Source organism: Anomaloglossus baeobatrachus, chromosome 5, assembly GCF_048569485.1.
Source record: "Anomaloglossus baeobatrachus isolate aAnoBae1 chromosome 5, aAnoBae1.hap1, whole genome shotgun sequence".
Lineage (NCBI taxonomy): Eukaryota > Metazoa > Chordata > Amphibia > Anura > Aromobatidae > Anomaloglossus > Anomaloglossus baeobatrachus.
In genome coordinates, this window is record NC_134357.1 from 341,913,061 (window position 1) to 341,939,916 (window position 26,856).

At 49.9% G+C, this 26,856-nt stretch overlaps 1 protein-coding gene across 1 annotated transcript in view; it reads left to right on the forward strand.

The window, feature by feature from the left end:
- The window catches only part of TOP1 (DNA topoisomerase I), a 139,083-nt gene extending 116,140 nt beyond the window's left edge, over positions 1-22,943 (forward strand). Inside the window, exons 17-21 of the mRNA XM_075349860.1 lie at positions 20,020-20,134; positions 21,393-21,520; positions 21,641-21,735; positions 22,231-22,380; positions 22,754-22,943. Of these exons, the coding sequence (XP_075205975.1) occupies positions 20,020-20,134; positions 21,393-21,520; positions 21,641-21,735; positions 22,231-22,380; positions 22,754-22,856 (591 nt within the window). The 3' untranslated portion in view covers positions 22,857-22,943. The remainder of the gene's footprint in view (positions 1-20,019; positions 20,135-21,392; positions 21,521-21,640; positions 21,736-22,230; positions 22,381-22,753) is intronic.
- The last annotated feature ends 3,913 nt before the right edge of the window (positions 22,944-26,856 follow it).

The following is a 26,856-nucleotide window of genomic DNA, read 5'->3' on the forward strand; positions in this document are numbered from 1 at the left end:
GTTATCGGATTGAATTTGTTTTTGAAACTGTTATTGGCTTTCCTCCTTCTTGCTTTGGTACTAAAACTGAGGAATCTGTACTCCTACGGGAGGGTGTATAGCCAGAAGGGGAGGGGCCTTACACTTTTAAGTGTAGTTCTTTGTGCGGCCTCCAGAGGGCAGTAGCTATACACCCACTGTCTGGGTCTCCCAATTGGAGCTAGAAGAAAAGGAATTTACGGTAAGTAAACAAAATTCCCTTCTTTCTGCAGCTAACTGCGTTTTTTGCCATAGATAATTGGCACAATAACGCAGGGAGCAACCAGCGGTAAAAACGCACCAAAAACGGACCTGAAACGCACCAAAAACGCACCGAAAACGCGGCAAAAACGCAGGTGCGTTTTTGGTGCGTTTTTTAACACAGGTGCACTTTTAAGAAATTTCTTAAGAAATTTCTTAAGAAAAATCATTTTTCTAGTGTGAACATAGCCTTACTCTCTGGCCATTCGCCTTGCCCACTTTCTGTCCTTCCTTCAATCCGGAATGGAAAAGGGGGTTGTCTCTCGGTTCCCTTAAGGGACAAGTTTCGGCGCTTTCTGTGTTTTTTTTTTTTTTCAAAAGCGTCTAGCCAAACTCCCTCAGGTACGCACGTTCCTGCAGGGGGTTTGCCACATAGTCCCTCCTTACAAGCGTCGGCTAGAACCCTGGGATCGGAACAGGGTGATACCGGCTCTTCAGAAACCACCCTTCGAGCCAATGAGGGATATTCTCTTTCACGCCTTTCGCAGAAGGTGGTCTTCCTAGTGCAGTCACGTCACTCCGCAGAGTGTCTGACATAGCAGCGCTGTCATGCAAGTCCCCCTTCCTGGTGTTTCACCAGGACAAGCTGGTTCTGCGCTCGGTTCTGGAATTTCTCCCGAAGGTGGTATCCTCTGTTCATCTCAATCAGGATACCTTCTTACCTTCCTTTTGTTCTCATCCGGTTCACCAACGTGAAAAGGATTTGCACTTGTTAGGTCTGGTGAGAGCACTCAGACTCTACATTTCTCGTACGGCGCTCCTGCGCCGCTCGGATGCGCTCTTTGTCCTTGTCGCTGGCCAGAGTAAAGGGTCGCAAGCTCCCAAGTCAACTTGGCTCGGTGGATCAAGGAACCAATTCTTGAAGCCTACCGTTCTGCTGGGCTTCCGGTTCCTTCAAGGCTGAAGGCCCATTCTCCCAGAGCCGTGGGTGCGTCCTGGGAGTTGCTGCACCAGGCTACGGCTCAGCAGGTGTGTCAGGCGACTACCTGGTTGAGTCTGCACGCTTCACGGAGCACTATCTAGTGCATACCTACGCTCGGCAGATGCCAGCTTAGGTAGGCGAGTCCTTCTGGCGGCGGTTGCCCACCTGTAGGAAGGAGCCGTTTTACGGCTCTTTTACCGAGGTATTCTTTTACCCACCCAGGGACTGCTTTTGGACGTCCCAATTGTCTGGGTCTCCCAATGAAGCGACAAAGAAGAAGGGAATTTTGTTTACTTACCGTAAATTCCTTTTCTTCTAGCTCCAATTGGGAGACCCAGCACCCGCCCCTGTTCCCTTCGGGCTGTTTGTTCTTTTGTGTACACATGTTGTTCAGATTGAACTGTTCTTGGTCATGGTTTCAGTTCTCCGAACATCCTTCGGATTGAATTTACCTTAGACCAATTTATAAGTTTCCTCCTTCCTGCTTTTGCACCAAAACTGAGGAGCCCGTGATGCACGGGAGGGTGTATAGCAGAGGGGAGGGGTTACACTTTTTAAGTGTAATACTTTGTGTGGCCTCCGGAGGCAGTAGCTATACACCCAATTGTCTCAATTGTCTGGGTCTCCCAATTGGAGCTAGAAGAAAAGGAATTTACGGTAAGTAAACAAAATTCCCTTCTTCTTCATCGTTCCTTATGGGAGACCCAGACCATGGGTGTATAGCTTCTGCCTCCGGAGGACACCCAAAGTACTACACTAAAAGTGTAGCTCCTCCCTCCGAGCATATACACCCCCTGGATGACAAATCCAACCAGTTCAATGCTTTGTGTTCAGGAGGTCACACACACACATGCATTCTCTGAATTTTGATTTTTGATTTCAAAGATTTGGAAGAAAAGCGGGTCCAGTCTGGACTCCCGGCATGTCCCTTCTCACCCCACTGTGTCGGCGGTGCTGTTAAGGTTGATTTCTTCGGCGCTCCATTGGGAGACCCAGACGATTAAGTGTATAGCACTGCCTCCGGAGGCCACACAAAGCATTACACTAAAAAGTGTAAGGCCCCTCCCCTTCTGGCTATACACCCCCAGTGGGATCACTGGCTCACCAGTTTTCTGCTTTGTGCGAAGGAGGTCAGACATCCACGCATAGCTCCACTGTTTAGTCAGCAGCAGCTGCTGACTATGTCGGATGGAAGAAAAGAGGGCCCATACTAGGGCCCCCAGCATGCTCCCTTCTCACCCCACTTTATGTCGGCGGTGTTTGTTAAGGTTGAGGTACCCATTGCGGGTACGGAGGCTGGAGCCCACATGCTGTTTTCCTTCCCCATCCCCATGAGGGGCTCTGAGGAAGTGGGATCTTACCGGCCCCCAAGCCCTGAGGCCGGGCTCCATCCACAGACCCATGGAACCTGCTGGATACGGAGCTGGGTACCGTTCAGGGACAAGGCCCTGCGACATTAAGGTACTCTGTGTCCCCGTATGTACAGGCCGCGCACACTCCAGACTTGCTGGGTGTGCTAGTGCGCCGGGGACAGTAGCGCTGCGCGCTGGGGTTACAGTCACTACAGTTTTTCTGAGTGACTTTATGTGTTGGGGACTGCCGCGCCGGCCGCCCCTAGAGCGGCGGCGCAGCTGCGACTTGTAGTGCGCCGGGGACTTAGCGACGACCGTGCTTTTACGACGGCGTCGCTTATAAATTTAGTCCCCGGCTTCTGCGGCCTAGCTCCGCTTCGTTCCCGCCCCCACCCTGTCAATCAGGGCAAGGGAGAGACGCTGTACGCTTAATCAGCGCCGAGGGCTGGAGCCTTATTTACATGCTCCAGCCCTCTCACTGAGCACAGGGGGACGCAGGTTTCCCGCTCTTTGTCTGCACACGCCCAGGGCCCGCCCCTCTCCACAGGACGCCGGCAGCCATTCCTACATGCAGTCTGGCTGGAGAACGGACACAGGCTCTGGGAGACCCAGACAAGGGATTTCTGGCGACCACACACCCGCGTTAAGCGGGCGGTAAGCAGCACTTTAGTGCTGGCCCCACTAGTGCCACAGTGTTATATTTGTATACTTTTTTCTCTGTACCATATATATATATATATATATATATATTTTGCACTGTAAGGTCGCTTCTTGGCTGTATACCCCAATTGCTCTGAGGAGACGACAACATGTCATCTGCAAAACGCAAGGGTGCCAAGACACAGGCTGTGAGCGCTGCTTGTGCCGCTTGTGGGGCTGATCTACCGGCAGGTTACAATGACCCCCATTGTGTGCAATGTTCGGTCCCTGTGCCACTTCGTCAGCCGGAGTCTATGGTGGTAGTGGCCCAGGCAGAGTCGCCGGTGAACCCTGTCCCGGTGACTGGGACAGAGTTTGCAGTTTTTGCTGACAGGATGTCTGTCACTATGACAAAAATCCTAGAGACCTTGCAGGCCAGGCCAGTTACTCAGACCATGGACACTGCTGCGGCAATGTTCCCCGGTCCCCCTCAGTTGGAGTTAATCCGTGCTTCGAGGGGGTCCCAGGCATCTCAGCCTGACGGCTCTGATTCAGATGACAGTCCCAGGCAGCCTAAGCGTGCTCGCTGGGAGAGACCCTCCACGTCATCACGCGGATCAGGGTCTCAGCGAGAAGAGTCTCTACATGATGAGACAGAGGAGGGGGATCAGGAGTCTAATCCTGAAACCGCTCTCAATCTGGATACTCCTGATGGTGACGCCATGGTAAATGACCTTATAGGGGCCATCAATAGTCTATTGGAAATTTCTCCCCCTGCCCCTTCTGCAGAAGAGGCAGCGGCACAGCAGGAGAAGTTCCATTTCAGGTATCCCAAGCCTAAACTGAGTACTTTTCTGGACCACGCTGACTTCAGAGAATCAGTCCAGAAACACCATGCTTACCCAGATAAGCGTTTCTCCAAACGTCTTAAGGATACACGTTATCCCTTTCCCCCTGACGTGGTCAAACGCTGGACCCAGTGTCCAAAGGTGGACCCCCCAATCTCCAGACTTGCGGCTAGATCCATAGTTGCAGTGGAAGATGGGGCTTCACTTAAAGATGCCAATGACAGACAGATGGACCTTTGGTTAAAGTCTGTCTATGAAGCTATCGGCGCGTCGTTTGCTCCAGCATTCGCGGCCGTGTGGGCACTCCAAGCTATTTCAGCTGGCCTGGCACAGGTGGACTCTATCATATGTCCAGCAGTGCCGCGAGTAGCGTCCCTAACCTCGCAAATGTTTGCGACTTACGCTATCAACGCTGTCCTGGACTCTACAAGCCGTACCTCAATTGCGTCTGCCAACTCTGTTGTCTTGCGCAGAGCCTTGTGGTTAAAAGAATGGAAAGCGGATTCTGCTTCCAAAAAATGTTTAACCAGCTTGCCACTATCTGTAGATAGACTGTTTGGTGAACAATTGGCTGAAATCATTAAGCAATCCAAGGGTAAGGACTCCTCCTTACCCCAGCCCAGATCAAGCAAACCTCAACAGAGGAAGTGGCAGTCGAGGTTTCGGTCCTTTCGAGGCTCCGGCAAGACCCAATTCTCCTCGTCCAAAGGGACTCAGAAGGAGCAAAGGAGCTCAGATTCCTGGCGGGCTCATTCACGCCCCAAGAAAGCAACCGGAGGAACCGCTTCCAAGGCGGCTGCCTCATGACTTTCGGCCTCATCCCTCCGCATCCTCGGTCGGTGGCAGGCTCTCCCGCTTTTGCGACATTTGGCTGCCACAGGTCAAAGACCGGTGGGTAACAGACATTTTGTCTCACGGGTACAGGATAGAATTCAGTTCTCGTCCTCCGCCTCGGTTCTTCAGAACCTCCCCACATCCCGACCGAGCAGATGCCCTTCTGCAGGCGGTGTGCTCACTAAAAGCAGAAGGAGTGGTGATCCCTGTTCCTCTGCAGGAACAAGGGCAAGGTTTTTACTCCAATCTCTTTGTGGTTCCAAAAAAGGACGGCTCGTTTCGTCCTGTTCTGGACCTAAAGCTGCTCAACAAGCATGTGAACGCCAGGCGGTTCCGGATGGAATCCCTCCGCTCCGTCATTGCTTCAATGTCTCAAGGAGATTTCCTTGCATCAATAGACATCAAGGATGCTTATCTCCACGTGCCGATTGCTACAGAGCACCAACGTTTTCTACGTTTCGTGATAGGAGACGACCATCTCCAGTTCATAGCTCTGCCATTTGGTCTGGCGACAGCCCCACGGGTTTTCACCAAGGTCATAGCGGCAGTGGTAGCAGTCTTGCACTCTCAGGGACATTCGGTGATCCCTTACTTAGACGATCTACTTGTCAAAGCACCCTCTCAAGAGGCATGCCAACACAGCCTGAATGTTGCGCTGGAGACTCTCCAGACTTTCGGGTGGATCATCAACTTTTCAAAGTCCAACCTGGCACCGACTCAATCACTAACGTATCTTGGCATGGAGTTTCATACTCTCTCAGCGATAGTGAAGCTTCCGCTGGACAAGCAGCGGTCACTACAGACAGGGGTGCAGTCTCTCCTTCAGGGTCAGTCGCACCCCTTAAGGCGCCTCATGCACTTCCTAGGGAAGATGGTGGCAGCAATGGAGGCAGTCCCGTTCGCGCAGTTTCATCTGCGCCCACTTCAATGGGACATTCTCCGCCAATGGGACGGGAAGACAACTTCCCTAGACAGGAAAGTCTCCCTTTCTCAGACGGCCAAGGACTCTCTGCAATGGTGGCTTCTTCCCACCTCATTATCACAGGGAAGATCATTCCTGCCCCCATCCTGGGCAGTGGTCACGACAGACGCGAGTCTGTCAGGGTGGGGAGCAGTTTTTCTCCACCACAGGGCTCAAGGGACGTGGACTCAGCAGGAGTCCACGCTTCAGATCAATGTTCTGGAAATCAGGGCAGTGTATCTTGCCCTATTAGCCTTCCAGCAGTGGCTGGAAGGAAAGCAGATCCGAATTCAGTCGGACAACTCCACAGCGGTGGCATACATCAACCACCAAGGAGGGACACGCAGTCGGCAAGCCTTCCAGGAAGTCAGGCGGATTCTGATGTGGGTGGAGGAAAGAGCATCCACCATATCAGCAGTTCACATCCCGGGCATAGAAAACTGGGAAGCAGACTTCCTCAGTCGCCAGGGCATGGACGCAGGGGAATGGTCCCTTCACCCGGACGTGTTTCAGGAAATCTGCCGCCGCTGGGGGGTGCCGGACGTCGACCTAATGGCGTCTCGGCACAACAACAAGGTCCCGACCTTCATAGCGCGGTCTCGCGATCAAAGAGCTCTGGCGGCAGACGCCTTAGTGCAAGATTGGTCGCAGTTCCGGCTCCCTTATGTGTTTCCACCTCTGGCACTCTTGCCCAGAGTGTTACGCAAGATCAGATCCGATTGCGGCCGCGTCATACTCGTCGCCCCAGACTGGCCGAGGAGGTCGTGGTACCCGGATCTGTGGCATCTCACGGTCGGCCAACCGTGGGCACTACCAGACCGTCCAGACTTACTGTCCCAAGGGCCGTTTTTCCATCGGAATTCTGCGGCCCTGAACCTGACTGTGTGGCCATTGAGTCCTGGATCCTAGCGTCTTCGGGATTACCCCAAGGGGTCGTGGCCACCATGAGACAGGCTAGGAAGTCCACTTCTGCTAAGATCTACCACAGAACGTGGAAGATTTTCTTATCCTGGTGCTCTGCACAAGGAGTATCCCCCTGGCCATTCGCGTTACCTGTCTTTCTTTCCTTCCTGCAATCTGGGTTGGAAAAGGGCTTGTCGCTCGGCTCCCTTAAAGGGCAAGTCTCGGCACTATCCGTGTTTTTTCAGAAGCGTCTAGCGCGACTTTCTCAGGTGCGCACGTTCCTGCAGGGGGTGTGTCATATCGTACCTCCGTACAGGCGGCCGTTAGATCCGTGGGATCTAAACAAGGTCCTTGTTGCTCTCCAGAAGCCGCCTTTCGAGCCCCTGAGGGATGTGTCACTTTCTCGACTCTCACAGAAAGTGGCCTTTCTGGTAGCGGTCACGTCTCTTCGGAGAGTGTCTGAACTAGCAGCGCTGTCATGCAAAGCTCCTTTCCTGGTGTTCCACCAGGACAAGGTAGTGCTGCGCCCCATTCAGGAGTTTCTCCCTAAGGTGGTGTCCTCTTTTCACCTTAATCAGGATATCTCCTTGCCTTCCTTTTATCCGCATGCAGTGCATCGGTATGAAAAGGATTTACATTTGTTGGATCTGGTGAGAGCACTCAGAATCTACATTTCCCGCACGGCGCCCCTGCGCCGCTCGGATGCACTCTTTGTCCTTGTCGCTGGTAAGCGCAAAGGGTCGCAGGCTTCCAAGGCCACCCTGGCTCGATGGATCAAAGAACCAATTCTTGAAGCCTACCGTTCTGCTGGGCTTCCGGTTCCATCAGGGCTGAAGGCCCATTCTACCAGAGCCGTGGGTGCGTCCTGGGCATTACGACACCAGGCTACGGCTCAACAGGTGTGCCAGGCAGCTACCTGGTCGAGTCTGCACACTTTCACCAAACATTATCAGGTGCATACCTATGCTTCGGCGGATGCCAGCCTAGGTAGAAGAGTCCTGCAGGCGGCAGTTGCCTCCCCGTAGGGGAGGGCTGTCTTTGCAGCTCTAACATGAGGTATTTCTTTACCCACCCAGGGACAGCTTTTGGACGTCCCAATCGTCTGGGTCTCCCAATGGAGCGCCGAAGAAGAAGGGAATTTTGTTACTTACCGTAAATTCCTTTTCTTCTAGCTCCTATTGGGAGACCCAGCACCCGCCCTGTTGTCCTTCGGGATTTTTGGTTGTTTTTCGGGTACACATGTTGTTCATGTTGAATGGTTTTCAGTTCTCCGACGTTACTTCGGAGTGAATTTGGTTAAACCAGTTATTGGCTTTCCTCCTTCTTGCTTTTGCACTAAAACTGGTGAGCCAGTGATCCCACTGGGGGTGTATAGCCAGAAGGGGAGGGGCCTTACACTTTTTAGTGTAATGCTTTGTGTGGCCTCCGGAGGCAGTGCTATACACCCAATCGTCTGGGTCTCCCAATAGGAGCTAGAAGAAAAGGAATTTACGGTAAGTAACAAAATTCCCTTCTTTACAAGGCTGGAGCCTTCACATGCCGCGCTCCTTCACCATCCCCTGAGGCTCTGGCTTGAAGTGGGAGCCATCACGGTTCTCACTGCTTTGCAGGAGACCGGTCTCCATCCGCAGCCCTTTCAGGATCCTGCCGGACGGAGCGCTCACCCCCCAGGGACCTGGCACCTGCGTCTCACAAGCTAAGTACTGAGACGTTATTACCACAGAAAGTGGTCTTTCCAGGGGTCCCTTGTACTTTATATATTGGGGAGAGTGTGTTATATGACTGTGTTAACATTTCCGGCCGGTTCTCCAGTTTTCACTGGAGAACCGCGCCGATGGTGCCTGCACGCTGGCCGCATGTTTAAATCTAGGCCCCGGCTTCGCCTGAGGCCTAGTTTCGATTTCACTGCCCCTGCATGTCAGTCATGAAGAGGGACAGTGCGGCTCCGCCCAGCGGCTGTTCAGCACAGGGAACGGACACTCCTCACTGAGGAAAGATTCCCTCCCCTGTATACCTCATTTGCCCTCCGGATCCCGCTCTCAGAGTAGGCCCCGCCCCCTCTCCTCGCTCCGGCGCCCTTTTATCAGCGTTCTCAATGTCTGCATAACCACATTGTGACAAATGGGGGCCTGGGCTGGGGGATCTGGAGGGCACAGAGATGTCTCTATGTTAAACGGTCTGGCAAGCCACAACCTCCGGTTGTGCAGCTGCTTATATACTCTGTTTATATACTCTGCTGGGGGTCATTCTGGACAGAGCCCTCACTTCTGCAGCATGTCTCACATCAGAGCAAGGCTGTTCTTAATATGCACTGCATATAGACTCGTACTGCCTGTACCGAGCACATAACCACATTGTGATGCTTGCTCTAACATAGTGGTCCCTCAGCCTGGAAGCTCATCAGTGGTCCCTCCAGCTGCTCCGGCTCCGGTGGCTGAACCCCCGGTTTGGGTAGAATCCCTCTCTCTAGGGGACAGCTGTCCCGGACACTGCTGAGCATGCATCAGCTCCCTTCTCAGGGCGCTTCTGCTGCTACGGCTCGCTCAGCAAAGCTCACAGAGGATTCTTCATCTGGTCTCAGACCCCGTCCTCCTAAAATGGAGACGCAGGGTCCCCCTTTCCTTCCTCGTCCCGCAGCTCTGATTCACGAGCTGACTCGCAGGACGAGGAGGATGTCTTTACTAGGGGCTCGGACGCCCATTGATCTGTCCGAAGGTGACGCAGATGCTAATGATTTGATTGCGTCCATTATATTTGTACTGGACCTCAATCCGCCTGTATCAGGGGAGCATCCCCCTCTGGCAGAAAGGCATCAGTATACCTTAAGAGAACAAGGAGTGTGTTCCTTAACCACTCCAGTTTTTCAGCCCACTGTGACCAAGCCCAGAGCCTGTCCTGACAGACGCTTCCCAAAGCGTGGTTCTGATGACTGTTTCCCCCTTCCACCAGAGGTGGTCAAGGAGTGGGCTCATTCACCAAGGGTGGACCCTCCGGTGTCTAGACTTTCAGCCCGGACAGTTGTATCAGTGGCTGACGGCACCTCTCTAAGGATCCCACTGTCCGCCAGGTTGACCTTCTGGCCAAATCTATATATGAGGCGGCAGGGGCCTCGTTCTCCCCATCTTATGCAGCAGTGCGGGCTCTCAAAGCCATCTCTGCTTCTCTGGAGGAGATGCATTCCCTCACCAGGGACTTTACGCCCGAAATGGTTGCCTTAACTTCTAGGCTTCAGTCTTTTCATCCTATGCCATGTCTGCCATGCTGGAGACTGTCACCGCACTGCGGTGGCCTCGGCTACTTCCCTCGCTATCCGCAGGCTCCTGTGGCTTCGAGAGTGGAAGGCAGATGCTTCTTAAGAAGTTCCTTGCTGGGCTCCCTTTTGCTGGGACCAGTCTATTCGGTGAACAACTGGATGAAATTATTAAGGAAGCTTTTGGCAGAAAGAGTACTTCTATGCCACAAACCCAGGAAACCTGTCCAGGGCAGGAACCAGTCGAGGTTTTGTTCCTTTCGTTCCTCTAACTGGTCGTCCTCTAAGCCCTCGGCCTCGTCCACTAACTCAGCCAAGGTCCGTAAACCAACTGGCGCATGAAGCCGCGTCCTCAGAAGTCCGCAGGAGCTGCTGCCACCAAGGCAGCCTCCTCTTGATTATCTGGCCGCGCCAGCAACGTCCTTGGTCGGTGGCAGGCTCTCCCACTTGGGCGACGTGTGGTTTCAACACGTCTTCGATCAGTGGGTGTGGGTTACCATCTCCCACGGCTACAGAAGAGAATTCTATCCAGCCCGCCAAACAGATTTTCTTCGGCGCTCCATTGGGAGACCCAGACGATTGGGTGTATAGTACTGCCTCCGGAGGCCACACAAAGCATTACACTAAAAAGTGTAAGGCCCCTCCCCTTCTGGCTATACACCCCCAGTGGGATCACTGGCTCACCAGTTTTCTGCTTTGTGCGAAGGAGGTCAGACATCCACGCATAGCTCCACTGTTTAGTCAGCAGCAGCTGCTGACTATGTCGGATGGAAGAAAAGAGGACCCATACTAGGGTCCCCAGCATGCTCCCTTCTCACCCCACTTTATGTCGGCGGTGTTTGTTAAGGTTGAGGTACCCATTGTGGGTACGGAGGCTGGAGCCCACATGCTGTTTTCCTTCCCCATCCCCCTGAGGGGCTCTGAGGAAGTGGGATCTTACCGGCCCCCAAGCCCTGAGGCCGGGCTCCATCCACAGACCCATGGAACCTGCTGGATACGGAGCTGGGTACCGTTCAGGGACAAGGCCCTGCGACATTCAGGTACTCTGTGTCCCAAACAGGCCGCGCACATTCCAGACTTGCTGGGTGTGCTAGTGCGCCGGGGACAGTAGCGCTGCGCGCTGGGGTTACAGTCACTACAGTTTGTCTGAGTGACTTTATGTGTTGGGGACTGCCGCGCCGGCCGCCCCTGGAGCGGCGGCGCGGCTGCGACTTGTAGTGCGCCGGGGACTTAGCGCCGACCGTGCTTTTACGACGGCGTCGCTTATAAATTTAGTCCCCGGCTTCTGCGGCCTAGCTCCGCTTCGTTCCCGCCCCCACCCTGTCAATCAGGGCAAGGGAGAGACGCTGTACGATTAATCAGCGCCGAGGGCTGGAGCCTTATTTACATGCTCCAGCCCTCTCACTGAGCACAGGGGGACGCAGGTTTCCCGCTCTTTGTCTGCACACGCCCAGGGCCCGCCCCTCTCCATAGGACGCCGGCAGCCATTCCTACATGCAGTCTGGCTGGAGAACGGACACAGGCTCTGGGAGACCCAGACAAGGGATTTCTGGCGACCACACACCCGCGTTAAGCGGGCGGTAAGCAGCACTTTAGTGCTGGCCCCACTAGTGCCACAGTGTTATTTTGGTGTACCTTTTTTCTCTATACCATATATATATATGTATATTGCACTGTAAGGTCGCTTCTTGGCTGTATACCCTATCTTGCTCTGAGGAGACGACAACATGTCATCCGCAAAACGCAAGGGTGCCAAGACACAGGCTGTAAGCGCTGCTTGTGCCGCTTGTGGGGCTGATCTACCGGCAGGTTACAATGACCCCCATTGTGTGCAATGTTCGGTCCCTGTGCCACTTCGTCAGCCGGAGTCTATGGTGGTAGTGGCCCAGGTAGAGTCGCCGGTGAACCCTGTCCCGGTGACGGGGACAGAGTTTGCAGTTTTTGCTGACAAAATGTCTGTCACTATGACAAAGATACTAGAGACCTTGCAGGCCAGGCCAGTTACTCAGACCATGGACACTGCTGCGTCAACGTTCCCCGGTCCCCCTCATTTGGAGTTAATCCATGATTCAAGGGGGTCCCAGGCATCTCAGCCTGACGGCTCTGATTCAGATGACAGTCCCAGGCAGCCTAAGCGTGCTCGCTGGGAGAGACCCTCCACGTCATCACGCGGATCAGGGTCTCAGCGAGAAGAGTCTCTACATGATGAGACAGAGGAGGGTGATCAGGAGTCTAATCCTGAAACCGCTCTCAATCTGGATACTCCTGATGGTGACGCCGTGGTAAATGACCTTATAGCGGCCATCAATAGTCTATTGGAAATTTCTCCCCCTGCCCCTTCTGCAGAGGAGGCAGCTGCACAGCAGGAGAAGTTCCATTTCAGGTATCCCAAGCGTAGACTGAGTACTTTTCTGGACCACGCTGACTTCAGAGAATCAGTCCAGAAACACCATGCTTACCCAGACAAGCGTTTCTCCAAACGTCTTAAGGATACACGTTATCCCTTTCCCCCTGACGTGGTCAAACGCTGGACCCAGTGTCCAAAGGCTCCAGGCTTGCGGCTAGATCCATAGTTGCAGTGGAGGATGGGGCTTCACTTAAAGATGCCAATGACAGACAGATGGACCTTTGGTTAAAGTCTGTCTATGAAGCTATCGGCGCGTCGTTTGCTCCAGCATTCGCGGCCGTGTGGGCACTCCAAGCTATTTCAGCTGGTCTGGCACAGGTGGACTCTATCATACGTCCAGCAGTGCCGCGAGTAGCGTCCCTAACCTCGCAAATGTCTGCGTTTGCGACTTACGCTATCAACGCTGTCCTGGACTCTACAAGCCGTACCTCAATAGCGTCTGCCAACTCTGTGGTTTTGCGCAGAGCCTTGTGGTTAAAGGAATGGAAAGCGGATTCTGCTTCCAAAAAATGTTTAACCAGCTTGCCACTATCTGTAGATAGACTGTTTGGTGAACAATTGGCTGAAATCATTAAGCAATCCAAGGGTAAAGACTCCTCCTTACCCCAGCCCAGATCAAGCAAACCTCAACAGAGGAAGTGGCAGTCGAGGTTTCGGTCCTTTCGAGGCTCCGGCAAGACCCAATTCTCCTCGTCCAAAGGGACTCAGAAGGAGCAAAGGAGCTCAGATTCCTGGCGGGCTCACTCACGCCCCAAGAAAGCAACCGGAGGAACCGCTTCCAAGGCGGCTGCCTCATGACTTTCGGCCTCATCCCTACGCATCCTCGGTCGGTGGCAGGCTCTCCCGCTTTTGCGACATTTGGCTGCCACAGGTCAAAGACCGGTGGGTAACAGACATTTTGTCTCACGGGTACAGGATAGAATTCAGTTCTCATCCTCCGCCTCGGTTCTTCAGAACCTCCCCACATCCCGACCGAGCAGATGCCCTTCTGCAGGCGGTGTGCTCACTAAAAGCAGAAGGAGTGGTGATCCCTGTTCCTCTGCAGGAACAAGGGCAAGGTTTTTACTCCAATCTCTTTGTGGTTCCAAAAAAGGACGGCTCGTTTCGTCCTGTTCTGGACCTAAAGCTGCTCAACAAGCATGTGAACGCCAGGCGGTTCCGGATGGAATCCCTCCGCTCCGTCATTGCTTCAATGTCTCAAGGAGATTTCCTTGCATCAATAGACATCAAAGATGCTTATCTCCACGTGCCGATTGCTACAGAGCACCAACGTTTTCTATGTTTCGTGATAGGAGACGACCATCTACAGTTCGTAGCTCTGCCATTTGGTCTGGCGACAGCCCCACGGGTTTTCACCAAGGTCATGGCGGCAGTGGTAGCAGTCTTGCATTCTCAGGGACATTCGGTGATCCCTTACTTAGATGATCTACTTGTCAAAGCACCCTCTCAAGAGGCATGCCAACACAGCCTGAATGTTGCGCTGGAGACTCTCCAGACTTTCGGGTGGATCATCAACTTTTCAAAGTCCAACCTGGCACCGACTCAATCACTAACGTATCTTGGCATGGAGTTTCATACTCTCTCAGCGATAGTGAAGCTTCCGCTGAACAAGCAGCGGTCACTACAGACAGGGGTGCAGTCTCTCCTTCAGGGTCAGTCGCACCCCTTAAGGCGCCTCATGCACTTCCTAGGGAAGATGGTGGCAGCAATGGAGGCAGTCCCGTTCGCGCAGTTTCTTCTGTGCCCACTTCAATGGGACATTCTCCGCCAATGGGACGGGAAGACAACTTCCCTAGACAGGAAAGTCTCCCTTTCTCAGACGGCCAAGGACTCTCTGCAATGGTGGCTTCTTCCCACCTCATTATCACAGGGAAGATCATTTCTGCCCCCATCCTGGGCAGTGGTCACGACAGACGCGAGTCTGTCAGGGTGGGGAGCAGTTTTTCTCCACCACAGGGCTCAAGGGACGTGGACTCAGCAGGAGTCCACCCTTCAGATCAATGTTCTGGAAATCAGGGCAGTGTATCTTGCCCTATTAGCCTTCCAGCAGTGGCTGGAAGGAAAGCAGATCCGAATTCAGTCGGACAACTCCACAGCGGTGGCATACATCAACCACCAAGGAGGGACACGCAGTCGGCAAGCCTTCCAGGAAGTCAGGCGGATTCTGATGTGGGTGGAGGAAAGAGCATCCACCATATCAGCAGTTCACATCCCGGGCGTAGAAAACTGGGAAGCAGACTTCCTCAGTCGCCAGGGCATGGACGCAGGGGAATGGTCCTTTCACCCGGACGTGTTTCAGGAAATCTGCCGCCGCTGGGGGGTGCCGGACGTCGACCTAATGGCGTCTCGACACAACAACAAGGTCCCGACATTCATAGCGTGGTCTCGCGATCAAAGAGCTCTGGCGGCAGACGCCTTAGTGCAAGATTGGTCGCAGTTCCGGCTCCCTTATGTGTTTCCACCTCTGGCACTCTTGCCCAGAGTGTTACGCAAGATCAGATCCGATTGCGGCCGCGTCATACTCGTCGCCCCAGACTGGCCGAGGAGGTCGTGGTACCCGGATCTGTGGCATCTCACGGTCGGCCAACCGTGGGCACTACCAGACCGTCCAGACTTACTGTCCCAAGGGCCGTTTTTCCATCGGAATTCTGCGGCCCTGAACCTGACTGTGTGGCCATTGAGTCCTGGATCCTAGCGTCTTCAGGATTACCTCAAGGGGTCGTGGCCACCATGAGACAGGCTAGGAAGCCCACGTCTGCTAAGATCTACCACAGAACGTGGAAGATTTTCTTATCCTGGTTCTCTGCACAAGGAGTATCCCCCTGGCCATTCGCGTTACCTGTCGTTCTTTCCTTCCTGCAATCTGGGTTGGAAAAGGGCTTGTCGCTCGGCTCCCTTAAAGGGCAAGTCTCGGCACTATCCGTGTTTTTTCAGAAGCGTCTAGCACGACTTTCTCAGGTGCGCACGTTCCTGCAGGGGGTTTGTCATATCGTACCTCCGTACAGGCGGCCGTTAGTTCCGTGGGATCTAAACAAGGTCCTTGTTGCTCTCCAGAAGCCGCCCTTCGAGCCTCTGAGGGATGTGTCACTTTCGCGACTCTCACAGAAAGTGGCCTTTCTGGTAGCGGTCACGTCTCTTCGGAGAGTGTCTGAACTAGCAGCGCTGTCATCCATAGCTCCTTTCCTGGTGTTCCACCAGGACAAGGTAGTGCTGCGCCCCATTCAGGAGTTTCTCCCTAAGGTGGTATCCTCTTTTCATCTTAATCAGGATATCTCCTTGCCTTCCTTTTATCCGCATGCAGTTCATCGGTATGAAAAGGATTTACATTTGTTGGATCTGGTGAGAGCACTCAGAATCTACATTTCCCGCACGGCGCCCCTGCGCCGCTCGGATGCACTCTTGGTCCTTGTCGCTGGTAAGCGCAAAGGGTCGCAGGCTTCCAAGGCCACCCTGGCTCGATGGATCAAAGAACCAATTCTTGAAGCCTACCGTTCTGCTGGGCTTCCGGTTCCATCAGGGCTGAAGGCCCATTCTACCAGAGCCGTGGGTGCGTCCTGGGCATTACGACACCAGGCTACGGCTCAACAGGTGTGCCAGGCAGCTACCTGGTCGAGTCTGCACACTTTCACCAAACATTATCAGGTGCATACCTATGCTTCGGCGGACGCCAGCCTAGGTAGAAGAGTCCTGCAGGCGGCAGTTGCCTCCCCGTAGGGGAGGGCTGTCTTTGCAGCTTTAACATGAGGTATTTCTTTACCCACCCAGGGACAGCTTTTGGACGTCCCAATCGTCTGGGTCTCCCAATGGAGCGCCGAAGAAGAAGGGAATTTTGTTACTTACCGTAAATTCCTTTTCTTCTAGCTCCTATTGGGAGACCCAGCACCCGCCCTGTTGTCCTTCGGGATTTTTGGTTGTTTTTCGGGTACACATGTTGTTCATGTTGAATGGTTTTCAGTTCTCCGATGTTACTTCGGAGTGAATTTGTTTAAACCAGTTATTGGCTTTCCTCCTTCTTGCTTTTGCACTAAAACTGGTGAGCCAGTGATCCCACTGGGGGTGTATAGCCAGAAGGGGAGGGGCCTTACACTTTTTAGTGTAATGCTTTGTGTGGCCTCCGGAGGCAGTACTATACACCCAATCGTCTGGGTCTCCCAATAGGAGCTAGAAGAAAAGGAATTTACGGTAAGTAACAAAATTCCCTTCTTTTCTGTCAACTCCCCCCTGCTCCAAGGCCGCCGCCTTCTCACAGGCCGTGGCATTCTTGCAGGCCAGTGGAGTAATTGTACCAGTTCCCGACTGGGAACGGTTCTGAGATTTCTACTCAAATCTCTTCCTAGTCCCCGAAAAGGACGGTGCCTTCCGACCTGGATCTCAAGCTTCTCAACAAGCATGTTCAGGTGCGGCATTTTTGCATGGAATCTCTGCGATCAGTCAATGACCCAAGGAGATTTCTTAGCATCCATCGACATCAGAGATGTCTATCTGCATGTGCCAATCGCAGTTTCACACCAGCGTTGGCTACGTTTTGTAATCGGAGAGGAACATTTCCAATTCGTGGCTCTCCCCTTCGGGTTAGCCACGGCCCCTCGTGTATTCACCAAGGTCATGGCAGCAGTGGTTGCGGTTCTGCACCTCCAGGGGTTGGCAGTGATTCCTTACCTGGACGACCTTCTAGTCAAGGCTTCATCCAGTGCAGACTGTCAGCGGAGTGTCTCGCTCACTCTCGCCACGCTTGCAAGTCCACTCTGACCCCGACCCAGGAACTTACGTACCTAGGGATGCAATTCCAGACTCTGCTGGCACTTGTGAAGCTGCCCTTAGTCAAACAGCTGTCCCTTCATCTGGCGGTTCGCTCTCTGCTGAGGCTTCGCCGTCATTCCATCAGGCACCTCATGCAGGTGCTGGGTCAGATGGTGGCGTCAATGGAAGCGGTTCCCTTTGCCAGTTCCATCTGCGTCCCCTGCAGCTGGACATTCTCCGCTGTTGGGACAAGCGGACCTCTTCCTTGCACAGGCTGGTGGCTCTGTCGCCACAGACCAGGAGCTCTCTTTAGTGGTGGGTTCGGCCCCTCTCTCTGTCCCAGGGACGCTCCTTTCTGGCCCCGTTCTGGGTGATTCTCACCACGGATGCCAGTCTATCCGGCTGGGGAGCAGTGTTTCTCCACCACCGAGCACAGGGCACTTGGACTCCGTCCGAATCAGCCCTCTCGATCAATGTGCTGGAAATCAGAGCTGTGCTCCTAGCTCTCGTAGTTTTTCACCACCTGTCGGCGGGCAAGCACATTCGAGTCCAGTCAGACAACGCGACAGCAGTTGCCTACATCAATCACCAGGGCGGGACTCGCAAAGTCCACCATATCCGCAGTCCACATCCCAGGCGTAGAAAACTGGGAGGCAGATTATCTCAGCCGTGAAACCGTGGACAGCGGCGAGTGGGCCCTGCATCCGGCAGTGTTCCGGTCAATCTGCCGCAAGTGGGGCACTCCGGAAGTGGATCTAATGGCATCCCGGCACAACAACAAGGTCCCGGTTTACGTGGCTCGCTCCCACGATCCTCAGGCCTTGGCGGCGGACGTGCTGGTTCAGGATTGGTCCCAGTTCCGTCTGGCCTACGTGTTTCCCCCTCTAGCTCCCTTGCCCAGAGTCCTGCGCAAGATCAGAATGGAGGGCCGTCGGGTCGTACGCATCGCCCCAGACTGGCCCAGGCGAGCTTGGTTCCCAGACCTGCTCAGTCTGTCCGTAGAGGTGCCGTGGCATCTCCCGGACCGCCCAGACCTTCTCTCACAGGGTCCGTTTTCCACCAGAATTCTGCGGCTCTCAGATTGACGGCGTGGCTCTTGAGCCCTGGATCCTTACGGCTTCAGGCATTCCTTCCGAGGTCATCTCCACTATGACTCAGGCTCGGAACTCTTCCTCGGCCAGGATTTACCACAGGACTTGGAGAATTTTCCTGTCCTGGTGTCGCTCTTCCGGCCATGCTCCTTGGCCGTTTTCCTTGCCGACCATCCTGTCCTTTCTACAGTCCGGTCTGCATCTAGGACCGTCCCTCAATTCCCTCAAGGGACAGGTCTCTGCTCTGTCAGTGTTGTTCCAGCGGCGTATCGCCCGACTGGCCCAGGTGCGCACCTTCATACAGGGCGCATCTCACATCATTCCGCCTTACCGGCGGCCTCTGGATCCCTGGGACATTAATCTGGGCCTTACAGAAACCCCCCTTTGAGCCTCTTACGGAGGTTTCGTTGTTTCGTCTTTCACAGAAGGTGGTCTTTCTGGTGGCCATAACTTCTCTCAGGAGAGTCTCTGATTTGACTGTGCTCTCTTCGGAGTCACCCTTTTTGGTTTTTTCACCAAGACAAGGTGGTTCTCCGTCCGACTCCGGGCTTTCTCCCTAAGGTGGTGTCTCCTTTCCACCTTAACCAGGATATTTCATTGTCCTCCCTTTGTTCGGCCCCTGTGCATCGCTTTGAGAAAGCGTTGCATGCTTTAATTTGGTGCGGACGCTCCGGATCTATGTGTCACGCACCGCTGTTCTTAGGCGGTGCACCTCTCTTTTTGTGCTGACCACAGGTCAGCGAAAGGGTCTCTCGGCTTCTAAACCGACCCTAGCTCGTTGGATTAGGTCGGCCATATCCGATGCCTACCAATGTTCTCAGGTGCCTCCCCCGCCGGGGATTAAGGCGCACTCGACCAGAGCTGTCGGTGCCTCTTGGGCTTTCAGGCACCAGGCTACGGCTCAGCAGGTCTGTCAGGCTGCCACTTGGTCTAGTCTGCATACCTTTTCGAAGCACTACCAAGTGCATGCTCATGCTTCGGCAGATGCGAGCTTGGGAAGACGCATCCTTCGGGCGGCTGTCGCCCATTTGTGAAGTTAGGTTTTGCCTACTTCTCAGTTTCTGTTTATTTCCCACCCATGGACTGCTTTGAGACGTCCCATGGTCTGGGTCTCCCATAAGGAACGATGAAGAAAAAGAGAATTTTGTTTACCGTAAATTCTTTTTCTTATAGTTCCGACATGGGAGACCCAGCACCCTCCCTGTTGCCTGTTGGCAGTTTTCTTGTTCCGTGTGTTTTTCACCGGCTGTTGTTGTAGACAGAGGTTCCGGTTATTCCGGGTTTTACTCTCTCTACTTATGGGTGGATGTCCTCCTTCAGCTTTTGCACTAAACTGGTTGGATTTGTCATCCAGGGGGTGTATATGCTCGGAGGGAGGAGCTACACTTTTAGTGTAGTACTTTGTGTGTCCTCCGGAGGCAGAAGCTATACACCCATGGTCTGGGTCTCCCATGTCGGAACTATAAGAAAAAGAATTTACGGTAAGTAAACAAAATTCTCTTTTTTCTCAAGAAATTTTCTCGAGAAATTCTTCTCAAGGAAATTTCTTGAGAAAAATCCGCACAGTGCGCACAGCTATTTTTTTTTCTCATAGAATTTGTTGGGAAATGTCTGCACAAAGATTGCAGACATTTCTCAAGAAATTTCCGCGGCAAATCCGCGGGTAAAACGCACTAGTGTGCACAGAGCCTTAAAGTGCTAATTGCTTTTATTTCAGGGGGTTTTAAGAATATTTTCTTCAAGAGTATTAAAATTATTATTTTTTTTTTTTTCCCACCTTCCTATCTCAATAGACAAGTATTTTAAATAAACATCTCCAAGATCTCATGGATGGACTGACAGCCAAAGTGTTCAGGACTTACAACGCCTCCATCACCCTGCAGCAGCAGCTGAACGAACTCACCAACTGTAAGGGCAATATGTAGTCTGTGAATGGCTTTTAGAAGTGGTAGTAAAGTCACTTGGATGGCAGCAGATAATGTAGTTGTCCTTATGAAGACTGGCATCTACTGTATAAAGAGGTTAATCTAATGCACATGTAATTAGAAGTAAATTATGCTCTAGTGTTCACATAACTAAACCCCAGTTGTGAGAGACATCATTAGGAAAGACCTGTCATCTGCAGCATATTTTATGCGTTCTCTGCCCAAATTGGATGTACCTGCTAATTTTTTTTCATTTTGTCTTCAAGAAATTGACTGTTCTCTTGGTCTCCCATTACAACCTGGCTGCAGTCCTTAACTATTTATGCTCTGATAATATTGATAAAAATGACTTCACCTGGACTCAAGCTTTAAAGAGGAGCCATTAACATAATTTCATATTAATGACCATTAAATGGATAGGGAGGGATGCTCTATAATTTCGTCAGTGATTGTATTTCAACTCCTTTTGGAGAGATTCCCTTCAGGAATAATCACATCCGAGAAGATGGGTATCTCTCCGAAAATATCATTGATGAAATTGTAGACTCGATCCCTCTTGGCAGCGCTGCATTCATCCTTATCAATTTAACAATCCTCTTCTATGACATGTGGAGCCGCTGCAGTCATGGCATACAAACACACTAAAGTCAGTTGTGACTCGTACAACTATACGAGGTGAGCTCCCATACTTGGTTAATTCCCCCAGGTACCATCTGATAAGACCCCATCTTTGCTGTTCTTGTCTTCCGTTTTTTTTACTGCTATTTCATATTAAGCCCTTAACGACCGCGGGCAGTAATATTACGTCCTAGCGGTCAGTGTTACTGCTCGCGGTCTGCCACCAGCAGCTTGCAGTGATCGGCGCACATCTCAGCTGATTTTTACAGCTGAGATGTGTACCTGCCAGGCACGAGCAGAATCGATATCTGCCCGTGTCGTTTAACCCCTTAAATGGAGCTGTCAATAAGTGACAGTGACATTATAACGGCATCGGTGGTAAACATTTACTTACCGGCCAATACTGGAAGTCACGTGACTTCCGGTGGTTGTCATGGTAGTACAGAGTCATGTGATGACTCCTGTAGAATGAAGAATTCCTGAAGAATAGTGGAAAGCGAAAAATCGTCCGGTCGTGAAGGGGTTTATGGCATGTTCTCTGAAAACATGTTGACTGTGCACTCTTATAGTATACAGATTTCTGTACTTTATAACCTGTTACATTTTTTTTTCTTATTCTGCAGCTGATGATAATGTTCCTGCCAAAATCTTGTCTTATAATCGTGCAAACAGAGCTGTGGCCATCTTGTGTAACCATCAGCGTGCTCCTCCTAAGACCTTTGAAAAATCAATGCTGACTTTACAGTCCAAGGTAAAGTGCTGCTGAAACAATCACCTAGGGGCTACACACTTACACATAGTATGGCTAGGAATCTTTTTTTTTTTTTTTTTTTTTTTTTTTTTTATTTTATTTTTTTTTTTTTGCTTTCAGATTGATGCCAAAAAAGATCAACTGTTAGATGCACGCCGCGAGCTTAAAAGTTCTAAAGCAGACGCCAAGGTCAAGCGTGATGAAAGGACCAAAAAGTATGTATGCTTTTTGGGGGCTTTTTAAAAATCGATGGTAAATTAAATGAGCAATTGTATGAAGGGTCTTCTTTAACTTTCTAATCTTTTAATTTTCAATTCCTTGCACTTTTTAAGATTTTGTAAATAAGTAGGGTTTCATTTTTCTTGTCCAACGGATAGATGCACCACTCAGTCTTGTGCCTTTTGCTGGTTTTAATGGGGATGGCTTCTTCGCCTCTACAAGTCACGGCACGCTTCTTAGTGAATTGGGTGCATCTTCCTCCAGCACTTAACCCAGATCTATCATGACTGGCTTAACTTGTTTTGGAAACTTCTATTACATTGAGTAGAAACCCTATTAAGACTAATCATCTGTGGTGGACGAAAAGTAAAAATGACCATTATTGGGGCAACTGTCCTGTTGCTAAACCTTGTGGGTGTATCACTGAAATATATTTCATAAAAAAACTTGTTTTACACTTTTAAGCGAATAGTTGATTCGTCTCTATACAGGCTTGTTGAAAGCAAGAAGAAAGCGGTGCAAAGGATAGAGGAGCAGCTGATGAAGCTGGAGGTTCAGGCCACAGACCGAGAAGAGAACAAACAGATCGCTCTAGGAACCTCCAAACTTAATTATTTGGACCCAAGAATCTCTGTAGCCTGGTAGGAGTATTGTTTCTTGATTTAGAACTGCTGCTATTTATACATTTGTGACTTTCCCATGTTTTGTTAGGATTGAAAAAAGGTTTGAACAGCTTTTATTTAGATTCATTCATTAATTTTATTTTTTTTTATAAAGCTGTCTGTTGCCAAAAGTCTGAGTTCCTGTTGCTTGATGCTGTAGACCGGAGCAGGCAGCCCAGTAGGGACTACTGATGATCTGTGTCCACTCATGACATTTTACTAACCTTTGTGATTGCATTTCAGCGGTAGTCCGAGGTCATGGTGATGTCCTTGCAATACTCGTAAAAAAAAGTTTTTAAAAAATAACTCATTTGATCCCTCTGGTAACTATTTCTGATTTTATTCCCATCAGGTGTAAGAAGTACGGTGTTCCTATAGAAAAAATCTACAACAAAACTCAGAGAGAGAAGTTTGCATGGGCTATCGACATGGCGGAGGAGGACTTTGAATTTTAATGCGAGAGACAATGTTTCTTTTATAACTTTTGTTTTTAATTATTTTATTTTAAGCCTGGATGTCACCTCAGAAAGGGATTTTATTTTTATTTTTTTTTGTTTTTAGAGAGCTGTGAGCCTTACCTTTTTATCAACTTTTATTTTAAGATGGGAAGGGGATATGCAGCAGATTCAGGGGGAAAAAAAAGACGTGTAAAAAAAAAAAGAAAATAAACCCCCCACAAAGGCTATCGCCTGCTTGATAAACATTGAATAATATCCCCGTGCTGCCTTCAGTATTGTCCCATGGACAAAGGAGTATATACATATGTACAAAATGGGATATCTGAAATTTGTGATGTTTGTTTTCTGCTTTTAGATCTTTTAAGATGGGAGGTTTTCACCAGGCATAAAAAAATCCGCTTTTCAAAAAAGTCTGTATTATAGAATGAAGAAAATATCCTGTGTGTTTTTACAGTTAAGATTTTTTTTTTCTTTTTTTTCTTTTTTCAATAACTTCTATTTTAATAGAAAATATAAAGTTTCCCTTCCCTTTCATCTGAACATATCCCCTTACCCTGGTTACACTGAACAGAGGGGCCTGTTATGTGGCAGCTCAGGGGGTCCGCGGGACTCCTGTCTTTTCCCAGTAAAGGTGAAACAATATTCAAGCCAACTCCCGTTCTTGGTTTGGAGACTTGCATAAAATGTGATTCTGTTAGATATCTGAAAGGGGGAAATTTTCTGAATTATTATATTAATTTTTTATTTTTATTAATGTGAATTATTTTTTTTTTATTTTTTTTGCCCAATTTTATCTATTTTACCATTTATTTCAAATATTTAATCCTTTTTATCTTATAAAAAAAAAAATTAAAACTGTTGTAGGACATCTGAATTAATTTCAGCAAATTTTACCACAGAATTTTATTTAATGTGAAGAGTAACTTTCTAGAAGTGCAATGAAGACCAAACTTGTAGCCTTTTTATAAACAATAATAAAAAAAGCATTACTGTCAGACTGAACGCAGCGCCGCACTTATGTGTGTGGCAATCCCTTTTTGTTCTATGGGGCATTCAGGTTTTACCTATTGAATGTCATTTGGGAGCCTGTTTGAGTGGCTGAGATGTTGATGGCAAGACTTGATTTACTATTTAAGATCATTGGTTGCCTGGAAGAAATTGTGTGTTTTAGAAAAATTTACTTGAATGCAATTACACTATGGACGTCCTCATGTTTATAACATCAGTTGCAAAAGATTGGTGAGTTTTTGTGCAGATTGCTTGAAAAAATAATGCCCTGTAAACAAATTTGTGAGTTTGTTTTGCCTAGAATGCTTTTTAAATTTTTTTTATTTTTTTGTTTTTGTTTTGTTTTTTTTTAATATAAAAGCAAGTGTTCAGAAGAGTCCTTTCCTCTTGGACATTTTCCCTCCTATCTTCTATTTTTATCATGAATTGCCATTAACTTGAGTGTAGGTTATTTAAAATAAAACCCTACAACTTGGATTTGCCTGTGTTTTTCATTTTTGTAGTCCTGCGTCGCACTGCGTTACATTGGTTACAAAGCTGCCATCAGGGCAGTACAGGTGATGCTATAGTCTGAAATCCATTCGGCTGATCTGTGACAGGGTTGCATATACTAAATGAAGCGGCACAAAAGCATATCAGCGTAGAGCTCATTTATTTCAAAACCTCCAATATTAGAAGAAAAAAAAGTTTTCTCTGATGCTCCATTGGGATAAAGCCCGCTTTACACACTACGATTTATCTGACGATATGTCGTCGGGGTCACGGTTTTCGTGATGCACTTCCGTCATCGTTAGCGACGTCATTGCGTGTGACACCTACGTGCGACTCCAAACAATTGCAAATAGGGTGAAAATCGTTGATCGTTGACACGTCGTTCAGTTTCAAAATATTGTTCGTCGTTTGGAACGCAGCAGACATATTGGTACGTTTGACACCCTGCCAACAACAAACAACATCCACACGACTGCCTTGGTCAAACAATATATCGCTGAACGATGTAGCGTCGTTTGTGAGATGTGTACGTGTGACCGCTACTAAATGACCTATGAGTGATCTCGGCAAATCATAACAACGATCTGGGCGTGTCACATCGCTAACAAGCGCTAGCGATATCGTTGTGTGTAAAGCAGCCTTAAGGGGAATGGGGTGGCACAAGAAAACATGGGTGCATGTTGCTACCCTAAGGGGTCTAACACTAAGCATTTTTCTCAAATTTTAATTCTCTCATCTGTACACTACATCTGACACCCTGCTGCATCAGCCACAATCTGTTAAAACCAGCCATGGCCATCTAACCTCTTAGATGCTGTTAATAGTGCCAACTGCATCTACAGTTGGAAAAATAAGTATTTGATACACTGCTGATTTTGCATGTTTTGCCACCTACAAAGAATGGAGAGGTCTGTAATTTTTATCATAACGACACGTCAACTGTGACAGAGAATTAAATAAAAAAAAAAAAAGAAACAGAAAATCACATTGTATTATTTTTAAATGGTTAATTTGCATGAAATAAATATCTGATCACCTACGAAACAGCAAGAATTCTGGCCCTCACAGACCTGTTATTTTTTTTTTTTAAGAAGCCCTCTCATTACCTGTATTAATTGCACCTGTTTAAACTTGGTACCTGTATAAAAGACACTTGTCCACATTCAATCAATCACACTCAGACAGCTCTTTGGTCTTAGGCCGGTTTCACACATCCGGCTTTTTGCCGTTTTGCCGGATGCGGCGCTCTCTCGTACAGTTAATACAGTACAATGACAGCGCAACAAGCGCCGGTCACATGCTGTCATGTGACCGGCGCATGTGACCCGGAAGTTACAGCGCTGTCATTGTACTGTATTAACTGTACGGGAGAGCGCCGCATCCGGCAAAACGGCAAAAAGCCGGATGTGTGAAACCGGCCTTAGTGGAGAGGTCTAAGGACACCAGGGACAAAATTGTAGTCCTGCACTAGACAGATGGGCTACAGGACAATAGGCAAACAGCTTGATGAGAAGACCACAACTGTTGGTTTAATTATTAGAAAATGGGAGAAACACAAGATGACTGTCAATCTTACTCGGTCTGGGGCTCCATGTAAGATCTCACCTCATGGGATAAGGATGATTCTGAGAAAGGTCGGGAATCTGCCCAGAGCTACATGAGAAGACCTAGTCAATGACCTGAAGAGAGCTGGAACCACAGTTCAAGATTACTGTAAGACAACACAAAGTCATGGATTAAAATTCTGCAGGGCATTCAGGGTCCCCCTGCTCATGCCAGCACTTGTCCAGGCCAGTTTGAAGTTCACTAAACCAAATCAAGAAAAAAAAACCCCTAAAATAGTAAACTTTTATTATCAGATTTCATAAATACAGTGCAAATTAAAAACAGAATGCTTGCTGCATATATCTAGTCACAGGAGGGTCCGGGGAAAATTTCCTAGTGTCTCCCTACCTGGCCGCGGAGGCTGGCACCCTATTACTACTACGCAGTGGCGCCCCCGCTCAACATGGACTGGCCCTTTTAGACCCTACACTGACAACTTATCAGTGCAGCTATTCTGTGTCTGGGCCTTACAAAATACACAGTGAGGTCATCACACACAAAAACACTGAGGGATTTCCAAAATAGATCTCAACAGAAATTAAATAGGAGTATCCCTCTCAGTCAATTCTCTTTAGGTACATCTCCTTCAATCACCATACGGTTGAATCCAAAGAGCATACTGTAATGACTCAATCGTCACCTTTATGGGTCAAGGCAGATCAATTCTCATTAGTATGCAGACAAAACAACTAGAAATATGTCTAGTAGATATTAACAGCCAAATGGCCAATACTTAGTGACATGCAGGGCGGACGCCAGAACAGCATACACCATGGCATCTGATTGGTGATAGCACCTCACTGGAGGACTGACTGGGTGGATAGTGCCTTACCGGAGGACCGGCTTTCTGCGTACACCATATATGTTATTACACACTAGTATATTTGATCGG